Source organism: Carlito syrichta, unplaced genomic scaffold (assembly GCF_000164805.1).
Source record: "Carlito syrichta isolate Samal-C Ts95f unplaced genomic scaffold, Tarsius_syrichta-2.0.1 Scaffold307170, whole genome shotgun sequence".
NCBI classification, from domain to species: domain Eukaryota; kingdom Metazoa; phylum Chordata; class Mammalia; order Primates; family Tarsiidae; genus Carlito; species Carlito syrichta.
The window spans coordinates 1,191,575-1,208,755 of NW_007251266.1; the positions used below are offsets into that span (position 1 = coordinate 1,191,575).

Sequence of the window (17,181 nt, forward strand, 5' to 3'; positions counted from 1 at the left end):
AAAAAAAAAAAAAAAAAAAAATACCATCTCACAAGTCTATGAAATACAAGCGTGGAAAAGACTTAAGGACTTAAAATGACTGTAGTTGGTAAATAAGAGATAATAGTGTAATAAGGAGATACTTCTGACAAAAACAGTCCAATATAACAATAGCCAGACCAAACAGATATAAAATATCTACAACAATGGGAATTATTGCCATATTCAAATATGCACTTCATTATTAGAGTGTTAGATTCAGTTGTAGTTACTCCATTCTGAAGAATAAGATAAATGTTAATGTGTTCAAGAAAATTTAATAGTTGATAACAGTTGCTGATAAAAGGATTAAGACATTAAGGACAGTCATGTAGATTTGAAAATTACTTACAAAAAATATATAGCTGAAAATTTTTGTTTAAATCTTCCATTAATATTTTTGTTATGACAACTTAATGTTTAGGAATTTAACATAAAAATATTTATCTGCACATAAAAACAACATATACCCAAAGTTTCAAACTGTGGCATACTTGTAAAATACTAGAAACTGTATAAGGTGCTCATTAAATAGTTTATGTACAACTACTCAGTGGAATGGTATTTGGCTGTGATAAAAATGAAGAAAGTTTTATGTGACTGATCTGAAGTGATTACTAACATATACGTTAAATAGTGATTATAGTATGTTATCTTCTGTTTAACAAATGAGAGAAAATAGGAATATATGCTTTTTTTCTCTTTCTTGATATATTTCTATCTCTGTCTGTGTATCTATTTATCCGTCTTTCTATCTGTCAGTCTTTACATTTTTTTGGCAAAAAGAAACAGGAAACATAAACAGAAACTAAAACATTGTTACTTATGTAGAGTAGATAAAAATGGTATAAAGGCAATAGAAGTGGGAATCTGAGTTCTTTGAAAATCCCTGTGAATATAGTTGACATTTGAATTATGAAAATATTCTATATAATCAGAAATCAAAATTAAAATAAAAAGAATAAAAAAACAATTGCATCAAACTGACATACATGATCTTAACTGAAGATCAGATTAACCAATGTGCTGGCAAAATAATAAGTAACTTTACTCAATTAATTAATTTAGTAATTATCACAAATTAATTGACTATTTACTAAGATTTTTAATTTATAGAATATTATTTGTGACATATATGCTTAGAAATATGCATTTTGAAATATAAAACTGTAAATATATCATTAACTCTTGGTAGTTGTTTTATTTGTTAATAGTTGTATTGATGTGTTCATTTTGAAACTGTTTTATATATGTATTGTAGAAAAGAAAAAAAATTGGGTAGATTCATAAATATAGATGGGAGAAAGAGATTCAAATATGGAATGAATACAGTGTAGAAAAATGCTATAGCATCGGGTTTTATTTAGGAATATCGAGATAACTACATTGCATGTAGACACATGTACACACATTTTTAAGACAACTACAAGCACGTTTTCATCCATCTTGAATTCATCTGATTATTATATGCTCCAATATTAATTTTTCCTCTTGATTCAAGGATAACATGCCACCTGTTTGTGCGTGTAATGACCAGACCTTGATTTCTAAATGTCATTCGCCAAACACATTGAAAACTGGGAAGCTCAAATGGCTGACTTCAGGTCTGAACCATGGAAAAGCAAATTGGATGATGCCGGAAAGCAATGGCAAGCTCAGTGATTCATAGGATAGGGTTGAAAGGGAAGAGAAACTGCGAATAGGGAATTTATTGACCAAGTTTCAGTTACGTAGCATCAGTGAAAAACATGGAATAACCTGTTGAATTTTTTAAAAAAAATCCATGAGTTCATATACACATGGACTGTATGACACAAGAGAAAAAAATAAAGATAAAAAAGAAGGGGGGTTTAATTATATCAATGTGATTATGTAATTTTATCCGCCTATTTGTTCTGTTGGTGAGAGAGGGATTCCTATCCTATGGTTATGGAGATAACAGGACATGAACTTGACAACGGACAGATGAGATCATCAACAGTTTGTACTCATACATACTCACATATGACACACAAGCATATACTCACAGCCTTGGGAAGGGGAGCATCACTCATATATGACAGGGTCATATACAAGTTATACTTGAGAACACAGTGAATAACCAGTAGCTAGAGAAGGCAAATTTTATCAAATCAAGGGGGTGGGTGGCCCATGGTAACCATGGAAGATAAGATTGGTTTGTTTAAATATGAGGGGAGACCAAACAACAACAAAAAGACAAAACCAAGAATTTATTTATACAAAAGTTGTGAATTTTTTCCTACATGTTTGAATTTGAGTCACCTTTGAAGTATTCTTTGTTTGATACAACACACCTATCAAGATGCTTTTTCAACTACTCAAAATAGTTTTTGAACCATCAATTTTGATGCCTTTTAGTACTCCTGCTGTTTTTTGTTTTCTCTTTCCCACATCAGCAAAATGTTTTCCTTTGAGGACTTTTTTTTTTTTTTTGAGTTGGAGTCTCACTCTGTCGCCCAGACTGGAGTGCAGTGGCTGCTCCCGGCCACCGCAGCCTCGACCTGCTGGACTCCGGCGATCCTTCCGCCTCAGCCTTCCGAGTAGCCGGAATTACAGGCATGTGCTACCACGCCCGGCTGATTTTTTGATTTTTTTTTAATTATAGAGATGAGGTCTCGCTGCCCAGTCAGGTCTCGAACCCGCGGGCTCAGGCAATCCACTCACCTCAGCCTCCCAAAGGCGTGGGATTATAGGATGAGCCACCAAGCCCGCCACCTTTGAGGACTTTTTTAATCTGGGGAAACAAAAAAAGTCACTGGGGCAAGACTGGGTGAATGGAACGGGTAGGGCCATGGGGGTCATGCCATTTTTGGGTCAAAAATTGCCTAACAGCGCAGTATGGGCAGGTGCGCTCCTAAATCATCCATCATTAAATGAGCAAGCATGTGGAAAGAATTTCCAGAAAAAGAAACTCACTGAAGTTGAACGCAGTCTCTCACAACAATGATAGCTGGCTACTCTGCTGCCCATGGGTTCTTAGAACACTTACCTAGTGAAGCAAACCTGCACTACAAAGGCCTGTCCTCCAAAAATAATTCCAGATTTTGGGGGTCTCCCCTTGTAGTTCTACAAGCTTGCAGGGAACTGAAGCCCATTACTAAGTGATAAACAGTAATAGCACCTCTTCCATTTAATAAGGATTGTTTGGAGAGGCACCAAGTAGGAAGATAAACCTGTGGTTAGGCTGTTGGAGGCTCTCCTTTTTACCATATTTCCAGTCAGCACATCATTTTAGACCTTAAGTTTAGGTTTTAAAATATCTAATAAATATGGCTCGGATGATAGACTAGAAGAAGTCTTGATTTTTATGTCCTAATATTATGATTCATCAAGGAAAGGATTATCAATGAATTCTAAAGTCATTGAGTGAAAATGCTTAATGATAAGATATTCATATGTTTTATATCATCATAAGTATTACTCATAAAAGTGCAATATGTGCCTTTCTAGTGAAAAGATTGTACAGTGATTATCTTAACCAAGTGGTTACATTTGGCATTACTGGTGATCTGAAGCCTAAATTTTTGTGTCTTCTGATGAAACGCAATGGGAGATGTTGCACCAGCTCTGTGGTATTCTTATAAATAAATGTTGCCCTGAATTTAATCACAAAGAAAAAGACAAGTCTATAATGTGGGATGCTTTACAAGACAGATGACATGGACTTTTCAAAAGATTTAATATTTTAATGCTAATTCAAACAATTTAATGATGAAAAGTAGGGAAAAGTAGATAAAATATCTTAAATTAGGTAAAACAGAGAGACATAGCAGTCAAATGCAATGTATGAACTTGCATCATAGATTAAAAATGGGTATAAAAAACAATTATATGACTACTGGTGAAATTTGAATATAGGTTGTATGTTGAATGATGTTATTAAATTAATGTTGATTCTTCTCAGGTATGGTAATGGTGTTGTCTTATGCTATTGGGAAATGCATGCTGACATATTATGATTAGGCAATGTACTTTAGGTAATTTGACAAAACAGCTTTCTTTAGGTGTGTTTAGCAAGAGATATGAAGTAGCTATGGCAAGATGTTAAGAGCTGGTGATTCTAAGTGAGAATTATCCTGGTCTTTATTGTACTGTTCTTTCAACTTTTATTCCAGTTTGAAGTTTTTAAGATAAAAGTCATTAACTTACAACATAGCTGAATGTGAAAAACATAGCCATTATTATAGAGAAATAACACAAAGAGGGAGACAGATTTCTATTCATATTCTATATTATAATAAAATTGCAGATATAAAAGAAAATGGAATCTTAAAAGATTCTGAAGAAAAGACAGACTACAGAAGATGAGCAATTTAAACAGACCTCTTAGCAACAACAATGAGAAACCTAAATACAATGGAATAATAACTTTAGTGAGTTGAAATAGCTTAAAATTATATACCCAGGCAAATACATCTTTCATGAGCAAGAATGAAATAAAGATATTTGTAAACATTCAAACTGAGATAAACCAAAAGAAAGTGCTCAATAAAATAAATGTTGCAGGTATAATTTAAATAAAAGAAAATAGTACCAGTTATACAAAGCAGAGATACAATAAAAAATTATGAAAAATTATATTTGTAAATATGTGGTTAAATCTAAGCAAAGCATGACTGTACAAATTAGTAATTGTTTGAAATATTGTGAAGGGAAAAATATTTTTAAAAAGTCACAAAATCAAATAGATCAATAGGAATGTGAGTTAAGTAATATATACTAATGGTCTTTGTATGATTTGAGAAGTGAGTATGTTCATTATTCTTAAATTATACAGTTGAATTAGAATAATCACTAAAAGAATAGACATAAAGCAGAAACATTCAAAGATAGAGGAGAAAATGGAACAAAACAAGAGGCAGAAAATTGAGCTTCCAAGTATATGAAAAATGCAATGCAGGTGATAGAGGAAGCATGGGTAACAGTGACAAAATAAAGACTGAGGAGTTTAAAAGAACCAATGCAATATATTGTTAGGAGAGAATTTCCAAGAGCAAAGGGAAACTTAGCAGTTCTGCACTATAAATAAAGACTAATTTATGCAAATTAACACTAAAAGTATTGAATTTAGTAGTCAGTCCCAAAATATAATGTGTTATTGGCGTATGGCTTGATTAAATTACCCTTTTCTCAGGGGAGGGAGGCCCATATGACCTGATGGAGGCCTATGTCTCAGTGATGGACATAAATGGTGGTGATGATAGTCAAGACAAACTTCTGTGAAGGCCACTTAAAACTGGATATTACCACTCTATGAACTCTAGTACAACTGTTGTAACTATTGCAGATATCATATTTACTTAGTATAATTCAAATATAAGTTATGAGTAAAAGCTTTGAATCATGGGAGTAAGTGGTTACCTTGTAGAGTGATAGCCAGAAATTTGATTTCATGTTAAGATTCACTCTAGGGCATTGACTCAGAGGGTTAATAAAATCTTTGAAACGCAAAGACCACTCTCCCTCTGAACAGAATTTGAGAAAACTCTAGATTTATGCAGTTTTATATGCATCTGTGGTTCTGCCTAATTTTAATGGGTACTGCCTTGTGATTCTTTGGAAAGAAAAGCATCATGGGACTTTGAAATCTATCAGTTGATTGCACATTTCTTGTTCAGTCAAAACTTACTTAGAATTCCAAGTGTATACTTACTAAAACTGTGCTTGCAAGATTGGCAATGGGTGATTTAATTCTCTAGTGTTATATATGATTGCAATCTGGAAGGCTGAACTCTTTTGGTGATGGCCAACCAAGCAGTAATAAGGTTAACACAATTTGCAATGGTAATATCTCCTTCATCTATACATTTCAATCAACTTTGGCATTATCTCTAAGGCTGGATCCAAGTGCTTGCAAACTGGATTCTTTCAGGAAAAAGAAATTGGCTTTTTTTAATCTCACATCTTGGATTCTAGGCCAAAATGTCATATAAAGATTTAGTGACTAAAATACTAATACTGATTTTTTGGGGGAAAATAGGAATGCCTGAGATAGTATGTGTATTTACCCCATAAGTCACTAAAATAACATGCACACTACTCAAAAGCAAAATAGGTTCGATCTCAATTATATTATTGTGTTCTCCTTTAAGTCTTTGCTATTCTTTGGACCGTCAAATGTGAAGAGCCTGGACTGTGAGTTGAGTTTGTTTAGTGAGTGTATCCATCTGATTTCTATCAACAAAACAGAGCTAATTAAAGCATTGTGGGCATAGAGATTTATTATAGGAATTATTCCGTGGAAGCATTCAATGAAGCAAAAGTGTTTAGGGGAGATTAGGGTGATCAGAGAAAGAATCACTAGCCAGTTTTTCTGAAGAACTGACTCAGGTCGACAAGGTAGAACTTGCAGGGAAATGCAAGAAGGGAAGTACATCCTACTGTGAAAGTGGAACTCTAAAGGGGGAACTTGAGCAAGACCTGTAAAAAACATTGCTTTTGGCAGCTGCCACCACTGTGAGTCTACAACTAAGCGCCCAGTGGTAGGTCAGGGGCCACCATTGGTCAGTCCAGCCAGCAGCTGGAAAGATGGACTGAATTCAGAGGAGAATGAAGATATACTAGGACTTGCTGGGTATTTTCATGTCTGCCTCTCATTGTATCTTAATTATCTTATATTATGAAAACCTTCTGAAAGTAGAAGCTTCTGTCTCTCTTTTACCTTCCATCTCTAACAAAAATTTTCTCCTTTGGTCAACTCTGACCTAGAAGTATCAGGAAAGGGTATTTGGGAAACGTAAAACCCAGTATTAGCTTGATGCTCTATAACTCAGGTATTCTAGTGAGAAGCTGGTAATGTCCATATGACTTAGGATGATTAGAAAGTCGACATTAGAGTCTAAAGCTCTCAGTAAACTAGGAAGACAGAGGCAAATAGCAGTAACAGGGAAATAAGACAGTTATAGTATTCTAAGAATCTTTCACCCAGAAGAAGGAAGACAAAAAAAAAAAAAAGACAAATGACCCAAATGACCCAATCCTGTTGTTATATGTCAGATTAGTATATCAGAGAACAAGGGTCAGAAGATTTATGCTAAGAGCCAAAGTGAAGCAACACTTACCCTTACCCTTAAATGGCAAATGATCATAGATGAAAGAAACTCACATTTGTGGTAGTTTTCTTTGTTCCCTAAATATAATGAGCAAAAACTAAATTTCAGTAACTTTTGAGGCGCTTGTTAAAAAATGTAGGTTTCTGGAAACTCCTTGCAGACATAAAATCAGAATCTCTAGAGTTTTGATCCAGGACTCTGCATTTTGAGCAAAGTTATCAGGTGGTGCTTCTGTGCTGTCTAGTTTGGAAACTTATGATTCACAGACTGGCAGATTCATGCCTAGCTTATATCAGGCATTTACCGATTAGATTCAGCACTGAGACTAAAGACCAAATTAGAGAGACAGAAGTGGAAGAATAAATAAATAAAGAAACTGACTTAGAATAGATTTTTACGATTTTTTAAGAAAAGAGAAAATTGAGGCCAGAGATGGCAAATAAATTATTCGTATCACATATCTACTAAGTGACTGGGCCATACTCTAATTTAGGTCTGCTTGGCTCTAAAGTGCGTCCTTTGAGTGTTGAATCGGGTAAAAGGGTTTAGGCTTGCAGAATTACTGACATGCTTGCTAAACATTCATCAGTGAGACCCCTCAGGGAAGGAAAAGTAATACTAGTCTCTCCTGTTAAGATAAGTCTGTGTGGATTTCTAAAAAAAGTCCTGGAGGCCAAGATCTCCCAAAATAAGAGAACTAATAATGGAAGAAGGCAGAGCCCAGAAGAATCACTCCAAAGAAAAATGAGATCTTCACACGTTCTCTGTGTCCTATCCCATCTTCTTCTTCTTCTCTGTGGACCCAACATGTACAATGACTGTGACCTTTCCCATCTTTATGTCTCTTTAACATATGAAGTATTAAACTTTCTTCTCAGAAAAAAAAATCTCTGACTTGTTTATGTGATATTAACTTTATAGTTAAAAACCTAACTTTCTTTGTCTACTTTCTTGGGAGCAATACTGCGGACCCATTTAACCACGCTATTTAACTGTTTTTGAAGTAATAGATGAGTATGAGTGAGAACTATGGGATCAAGTTGCAATTGTAAAGGTAAGGCTAGCTGTGGCAGGAAAATGTGATGTGGAATCCTTGCATTCTAAGTGAGGCTTTGCTGGGAAGCCTTACCAAGACTGCCAGATCATGAGGTCCCTTTTAACAATCAGACTTGGCCCCAGTGGTTTGGGTTCCCTTGGAAAGTTGCACATTTTTCTGTCTCAAAGATGTTTCTGCAAGGGCTAGTCATTACACAGGGATGACAGTATAAAGTACAAAGTTTCAATTTCTCAATGTTAATTTTGTTCTGCTAGCTCTCTATTCAACAAATAGCTTTTATTCCTCCTATATTTTGCTGAATTCTTGTTAGAGCTAAGAGGATAGAAATTGGAAAATAACTTTGAAAATATGAGAATAATATGCATTATTTGATGTACACACAGGGAAACACTCCTGCATCAGTAACAATTGCACTGGCTCCGATATCCCAAATCTGGTGGCTTCTTTTCACTATATCTTCTAGCCCAAGCCATCATCTATCACTGGCTTGTTACAACTGTTTCCTAATGATCTGCCTATGTCCTGTCTGCTTCCACAAGGGTCCATTATCTACTCAAAGTCTTTCAGAGCCTGTCATTTCCCTGCAATAATAGCAGAATCAGCCCAAGTTTGCCATGGCCTCGTGGCCCTACCTGATTTGTCCACACCCAATTTTCCAGATACATCTACTTAAATCTTTATTTCAGCATCACAGATTTGCTTTCTAGTCCCCATACATGCCCAGATAATTTCCATCTTTTTGCTTGGTCTTCTCATTAAGTTTCAATACAACCTCTTCAGAAAGTCCTCCTTACACTCCTAAATCAATTAGCCCAACACTTAATATCAATTATCCTGTTTATTTTTAATACCATTTATCACTATCTGAATTTATTTACTTACTAGTTTGTATGCATATTATTAGTTTTTTACTATTAAAGTGCAATTTCAATAAAATTAATGTCTTTGCCTTATGATCCCTGTCATATACAAGTTTCAGTGCACATGCTGAATAAATTGATGGTGGAGGACTAATTGTATATGATAGTTCAGTGGATGGTAAGATTCAGGGAAATTATGGGATACTGATGACTCCAAAGATAACCTGTTTATGTTATTTCATCTCTCATAATATTAGGAAGTATCATTCTTTCAGTCACACAGCCTGAAATAATGGAACAGATCTTAATAGTTGGTCTTGGAAGCAACTTTCTCCTTAAGAAACTGGAGGAATAAACAGGAAGCTTATGAAAAATTTAAGTTGATAATTTTTTTAAAAACCTTCATTAACACTAACAGAAAGGGTGAATAAGGCATTGATTTTCAAGCCATTGGATTTTCAGTGGTTAGATAACAGAATTACAAATATATTATTTGCATGTTACACATTACTGTAACTCTAATCACCAAAATATGCCTTCTGTGTTCAAAATGGAAACCAATTTAAATAGAAATGTGGCAATGCCTCATAAATACAATGTAATGATATTTAACATAAAACACTGTGATGGTTAATTTTGTGTGTCAGCTTTGCTAGCCACAGTGCCCAGATAATTGGTCAAACATTATTATGAAGGTTCTGTGACTATGCTTTTTTGGGATGATATTAATATTTAAATTAGTGGATTCTGAGTAAAGATAACCCTTCATAATGGAAGTGGTTCTCAACCGATTAGTTGGAGGTCTTATCAGAAGAAAGATTGACCTTCCTAAAGCAAGAAAGAATTTTGCCAGCCAATTTTCTTTGTGCTTGTTCAGCAATTCTTCTCTGAGTCTCCAGCCTACTGACTTACCCATCACATTTTTGACTCTCCAATTCTCCACAGTCGCATAATACAATTCCTTAAAAGTAAGTCTCATAACATCCCTTCTCCCTTTCTAACCCTCTCTTTCTCTTTCAAACTCTCTCTCTCTCTCTTTTTCTCTCTTAATCTTTCACACGTACACATACAATTGTGTATACACACAACCATTTTATGTATTTTCAAATATACATGCAATATTCAGGGATGCACAATCCCCACCAGCCACTTTCATTTTTATATCACCTGCCTGAACACTGTGTTAAATAACTGTTCAATCCTTTAGTTTGAATATTTCATTTTTCCTGTAAAAATAAATATATCCTATGTGTTATGTTTCACTGGAAAACCCTAATACAGACATATATCTGATTGGAGACTTAAAATATACCAAAAAAATTACATAACCTCTTCAATTATTTATTTGGTAATTAATTCAATTAAACATATTGACCCCTATCTGTCATTTCTGGTGGATCTAAGAATCAAAAGATGGTAAGTAATGTCCTATACATTATGAAGTCATTTAAATTATTTTGCATGCATTAAAAAAAGAAACTAAATTTAGTTCATTTCCTCAGGTTTACTAATTAAAGTCATTCTTGGCTCCAGAAATAAAAAAAAAAAATAGGAAGAGCAAGTGTGACAGCATTAGTATTCAGTGAAATTAATGACCTTAGTGGGTTAGTCTTATATAAGTTGTTACGGTATGTACAACTTGTCTCTGAAGTTCAAAGTTATGTTCAACACAATTTTTCTTCTTAATTGCTCAAGACACTCCACTGTGACATTGGCTATTTTGGCTGAAATAGAGAGATTAAAGAATGAAGACATATTTTACAGTTAACACGATTGCTCATAAAGAACAGTAGTAGCATGAAAAAATTGAAGAGAGAGAGTAGAACTGTAAGCTCAAGGATCTACCTGTGCAGATTGTGAAATCCACATTCAGCACAGAGATTAGAAATGGTGATTAAAGATGAATTCATGATGTGGTTGATTAGCAAAAATGGTAAGGTGTCTAACTCCGAACACTGAGTGGCACTGGGGGGAGAGGGTATATATCACATTATGTCAACAGAATTAGTCTCCAAGGCCCTTTTCAGGTTATAGCTTTACTTGTACTCTTAGTAGCATTAATTTTTGCTTGCAAATGTACCTGGTTTCAGCATAGTTTTAGAAAGCTGATCACAAGGTTTTGGATTCTGTTACCACGAAATTCTATCTGCTCTGTCCTTGGGTGTTTCCTTTTGTAAATGTAGTCATTAATTTAGCAAATACTCATGAGTTCCAACTCTATATCCGACACTGATAGGCTTTGTCAGTTATTTTTTTTTTTTAATGCTGTCACCATTCAGAACAAGTCAAGCCATGTTATAAACAGTCTAGTTTGGAATATTTGTATATATATATATATATATATAGTAGCAGTTCACTTAGAGATGCTTCATGTCTTTCTTATCCTCATCTTTGTGTTCTCTTGTCCTTGTCATAGTCATTGGCACCATCAGCTTACCAACCACGTCTGTTGATTTTTATTGTCTTTTGAGCCGCTTAGCACGTCTAAATCCTGTCTCACTTTACACATCAACTGTGGCTCATTATATTGTAAATCAGAAAATATAAACTTAACCATGTCTAACCTACAGAAAGGAATATTTTGTTAGTTTAATTTTTCACTGGTGTGCTGGTATGGGGTAGAATTCAGCAGTAGTATAACTAGTACCCATATTTAACGCAGTTTATGTAAATTATACCCACTAAAGATGTAATTATTTCTGTTGAAATAGAAACACATCCAACAACATAATTGAATTCTATGTTTCTTTGCAATGGTGAACGAGTCAGAGGAAAACCTACAGTGGCAAGTTAGATTTCAAAGGTAAATTGTACAGGAACTTGCCTTTTGGTTGCCTGTTATTTTAAATACTCACTTTGGCAATGCTGTGAAAAGTATCCTCAGATGGGATCAATAGGAAGTTGGGACACAGACTGTTTTACCTAAAAGTTTCCTGAGAATTGATATTGTTTTTAAGTCTTAAACTATTTCCTGATAGGCCAAATTCACCCACTAGATGTGTTTCACTCTGTTCTGTTCCACTGTTTAAAAAATTTTGTATCAGTTACCAACATTGAAAATTGAGTTTTGATACAAAGATAGTAATTTTCAATTTATTTGGAAAGATTAGAATTTCTGGTACACATGCCTGCATGACCATGATAAACTGGAGCTGAGAAGCTGCACTCCTCTCAGTTGAGTCCTTTGATATTCAGGGCCGCCCAACCCCTAACAGTCACATTCGTTTTTATATCACCTGCCTGAACACCATGCCAAATAACTTTCCAATCCCTTTGTCTGAATCTTTCATTATTCCCACGTAAAAATTTGGATTATGAAGAGAAGTAATGATTTGCCTGAAACTGTAGATATGAAACTTACCCTCACTAAACCATAATGTCATATTCCTTTGTTCCTTATTATAAAACACTATACTATTCAGGGTGACTATATGTCTAATTCAAAATGGAAAAAAAAAAGCACCTTAACAAAACCATTAAGTTTTTATCCGCCTTTGCAAAAATCATTTGTTGTATAGCATATTATGTTCCAATATTATTTAAGCAGAAATCATTTGGGGATTTCTGGGAAACATTTGGCAACTTTTTATATTTTTCTCCTCTTTATTTTTTACATAAGGGTTGTCTATATCATAATGATGAGACAACAATAATTGGGAAAAATGCAAAATGTACATATCATGGTCAGGAAAGATAGAAGAGTCTGAATATATTAAGCCACTATGATTTGTTTTTTGTTAAATGGACCAAACATGATTCTAACTGATAGGTATATCTATTTCTCTTTCCATCACACACACACACACACACACACACACACACACACACACACACACACACGTCTTTGCTCTCACTGCCTTTTTTATTTATTAAAAATTGTGTATTTATTCTTCCATGTTTAAACTTCAGTCACTTTCAAAGTAATCCCATTTGATGCAATACACCTATGAGATGCATGTTCCACTGCTCAAAACAGGTTTTGAATTCATCAATTTTGAAGCCTTTCAGTGCCTCTGTCATTTTTTTGATTTGCTTCTGCCACATTGGCAAAACGTTTTTCACTGAGAACTTTTTTTCATCCAAGGAAACAAACAAACAAAAAAAGCTGTTTGGGAAGAGATCAGCTGAATAGGGAGGGTTTGCATGAGGGTTATACTGCTTTTGGTCAAAAACGGCTGAACACTCTGCATGTTGTGGGCATGTGTGCTCATAAATCACCCATCATGAAATGGGCAAATGTGTTGAAAGAATCTCCAAAAAAAAAAAAAATGCACTGAAACCAGTTGCAGCTTCTAGTACATTAATGCTGATGGGCTTCTACCACACTCACCTAGTAGAGGAAGCATGTACTATAAGGGGTCCAACCTCCAAAAAATATTTTTTTGTGTGGAGGAAGACCCTCCCTCATACAAGGTCTCTGGTGAGGAACTTTTTTCTGAGTCCTCACGTGGTACAAGGCAGAAAGGCAATACAGAGCAAGCTACTTTAACACTGTGTGAAGTCTCCTTTAAAATCCTGTTAATTTGGTAACAGCTCTCATGGCTTATCATCTCCTAAAGGTCTCACATCTTAATGCTATCACACTGGAAACACCTAAGTTTTCGAGAAGATTAAATTTCAACATGAATTTTGGAAAGGACAAACACTTTCAAAATCACAACAGGATCTGACTAACCCAGTAACGATTCTTATTACTTTTATTCTGTCGTAAGATGGAAGACCTTATTTTATGCTATTACTATGACCTGTACATCTAGAGAACAAATGATCCTCACCCATCTAATTTACCAGGATTTTCTACTTAAAGGACCAGAAGAAGGCTTCACCAGAGCAAAAAGGAAGGTGTTCCTAAGAATTCCTTCATTTAAAGCAATCCCTTATATGTAAAATCTAAAAAACTTTGAACACATAGAAACAGAGTGGAATGGTAGTTACCAGGGGCTGGCACAGTGGGGGTGGAGCATTGGAGAGATGTTGATTAAAAAAATACAAAATTTTAGTAGATAAGAAGATTAAGTTAAAGAGATCCGTTGTATAGTTAATAACAGTACATAATATTATTGAAAATTGCCAAAAGAGCAAATTTTAAGTGTTCTAAGCACAAAAAAATGATAAGTCTATGAGGTCAGGCATATGTTAATTATCTAGATTTAGCCATTCCACAATACATACATGTTTGAAAATTATATACAATAAAAACACCATTTTTATTTGTCAGTTAAAAAAAGTAATCCAGAGAAACTCTGTATAGCGTAGGGTGTTCAAATTAATTTACATGTTATCCTAAGGGAGGCGGATGGGTAATGTGAACCTATTAAAGTGAAGGTGGAGTGAAGCCAGCCTTCACAGATTAATGGAGAAGAGATTCCAACCTAGTTGGAAAGCAAAGCAGTAATTGAAATCATACAGAGGATCCTCGCCATTCATCTTTGTTCCCTTAGCACATCACAAAGGTAGAATGAGCCAACACTTATTAGATTAATAAAGTAGAGACACCAACTTAGTTGGAAAGCAAAGCGGTAATCGAGACCAGCTTGAGGCACTGGCACAGGTGTGTGCTGGAAATGAACTGAGTGAGCACACATGATTCTCATTGTCCTCCTCAAAATATGTTTTCCAGCGTTGCTGAAAAGAAAGGAATAAAACCTAGAGAGAATTCAGTGGTCTGAGTAAAGAAGAGGGAAAGGGGATAGTGTAACAGTGAGAATGAGAGTACTAATGATTTAATCCTGAAGGGATTAATGAATTAGTACCTAAATGAGTCAAATGTTCAATGTCAATGAGAGGAACTACACTTTTGTTACTGTCTCTGAGTTGACTAACAACCAAAGGTACTCTAATGAAATTAGACAGTAGTAAGTGACAATCAACAAAATAAGGTGGGTGTTCATTATGAAGAATATTATATTTAATGATTAACATTAAATTCACAAAATACATTTTAGAAACTACAGATTAAATTTTGCTATCTTCTTATTTTTATATTTCAATTTTTTTCCTCCTTCAACATGTTCCTATATAAACGTCTTATATAGGAACATGATTTTTTGGAAGCCATTGGTCCATGTGCTATTAATATTTTGTATTACCTCATAAAAATATTATGTTGCTTTTAGACTATTTTAAAAATAATCTTTGGAATTAACAATATTCTCTCTCAAATAGTAAAAACAAAGGGAATTCAAGTGAATATTACATTATTTCACCACGTCAATTTTTAAGTACTATATGCTATTTTTTCTGCAGCATATCTGGGTCCCCAAGCCCCCAGACTATGAGACAGTACAGGTCCAGGGACTTGTTAGGAACTAGGCCACACAGCAAGTGGTGAGTGGGGGACAAGTCAGCAAAGCTTCATCAGTATTTACAGTTGCTCCCCATCGCTCACATTACCACCTGAGCTCCTCCTCCTGTCAGAGGAGTGGCAGCATTCAACTCTCATAGGAACGCCAAACCTGTTGTGAATTATACATGTGAGGGATCTGGAGATAAAGTACACAATAAATGTAATGTCAAATAATCCTGCCTGAAACTGCTCTCCCCAATCTTGTCTATGTAAAATTTGTCTTATGCAAAAGTGGTCCCTGATGCCAAAAAGACTGGGGACTACTGCACCTAAACTATATAATCGGAATGGAAGCTTGTCCCATCTTTTCAGAGTATATACTCTTGTTTGTTTGGTGTTTTTTGTTTGTTTTATAGCATAAGTTTGGTGCTTTTTTATTTTAAAGATGTGAGGTACAATTCAGGATTAGGTATATAAGTAGATATGATACAAGTATTATATCCCTTTGGTTCCCACTTTGCCTGGTTTGAAATCAGGTACCCTTACTGATATGTCCTCAACCCCCACCCAGGCAGTATCTCACTACTGCCACTCCTTTTCTTATAGTATTATGCTAAATGTTCAGGGCATTCTTATGAGTGAGAGAATATGGAACTTTGTTCTTTTTTTCTGTGATAGATCACTGGGTATTATAGGCTCTAAATCCATCCAAGTTGCTGTGTTTCTTTCAAATTACTTCAAATAGTGAGAAAACAAATATATCTCCATTCTTCCTCTGATTTTTTCCCTTATATTTGTCTTCCAACTAGCCATAAGATCCTCTTTTAATTTTTAATACTTTCAAAGAAGACTTGTGCTGTTAAGTTTATCTGGCAAATATCACATTTTCTCAAGTATGGAAGAACTGTGACATACATTTTTGTTAACAGCATGTAAAATATGTCAGTTCAATGGGTTTCTGAACTTATTGGCAGAAAACAGAGACTAAAATACAGTAAACTAGATTTTTCATGTGGCAGTGTTAATTTGTTGGTATAAAAAATTTCTGTATCATATGATACTCAACTCTTTCTTTGATGGCCTCACTTTAAGAATACATTTTGAATCAAGAGACCATAGCCACATGGAATTTCTATCATCAAGGTGTTTTTTCAAAGGTTATGAGATATTCACGACTTTTAATCACTTTAGCTTGAATCCATGAGCTGCAAAAAGATTTCCTAGTTAATGTGATCATCTCAGGAATATCTTCCAGTTTTTACTAAGTAATTTTTTTTGACATGACAATTAGTTAATTTTGAAAAATTGGCATCAAGATAAAGCTACGTGCTGGCACAAAGGTTCGAGCGAGAGATAATGCACTTGGCAACTAGTAAAGATGATTGTTTATTTACCATTCTTTGATAAATGAATTACTAACTTACAAAGCTTATTATGACTATAGTTTCAACATCGTTTAAGGCATTATTTTTATTACTGCCAAAGTGATTCTATCTCATATACTTCGTCATATAACCTACCTGCTAAGAAAAAAAAAGTCTTTTTGTTTGCAGATTTTTGTTCTTAGGATGGCACATGAGTTCTTTCACTTAGTCCCCTAGCCTTATTTCGCTTCATTTACCCATGGTATTTCCTGCTGTAGTAATATTGAACACACTTCCTGCTTCCCAGCATGCCTATACTCTTTTGCCAATGGTCTTTATGTCTAGCAGCATTGTGGGAGAAGGAGGAGGAAGAGGAAGGAAAGAGGAAGGAGGAAGGAAAGGAGAGACAAGGACCTGAGGGAAGAGGAGAGGAGAGGAAAAGAAAATAAACAAAAGAAAAATGAAATAAAGGAAAGTGGAAGGAAGGAAGGGAGAATTTCTATTAATTTTTCAAGATTCACCT

The 17,181-nt window shown here is 34.7% G+C and overlaps 1 protein-coding gene across 5 annotated transcripts in view; it reads left to right on the forward strand.

Annotated features, from left to right (window-relative positions):
- Positions 1 to 17,181, forward strand: part of DPP10 (dipeptidyl peptidase like 10) — a 579,521-nt gene that overhangs the window by 357,479 nt on the left and 204,861 nt on the right. Inside the window, exon 7 of one of the 5 annotated variants that reach the window (XM_021715501.1) lies at positions 13,542 to 13,567. The exons of the other annotated variants lie outside the window; for them this stretch is intronic. Coding sequence (XP_021571176.1) covers positions 13,542 to 13,567 — 26 coding nt within the window. The remainder of the gene's footprint in view (positions 1 to 13,541; positions 13,568 to 17,181) is intronic. 5 annotated transcript variants of the gene reach the window in all.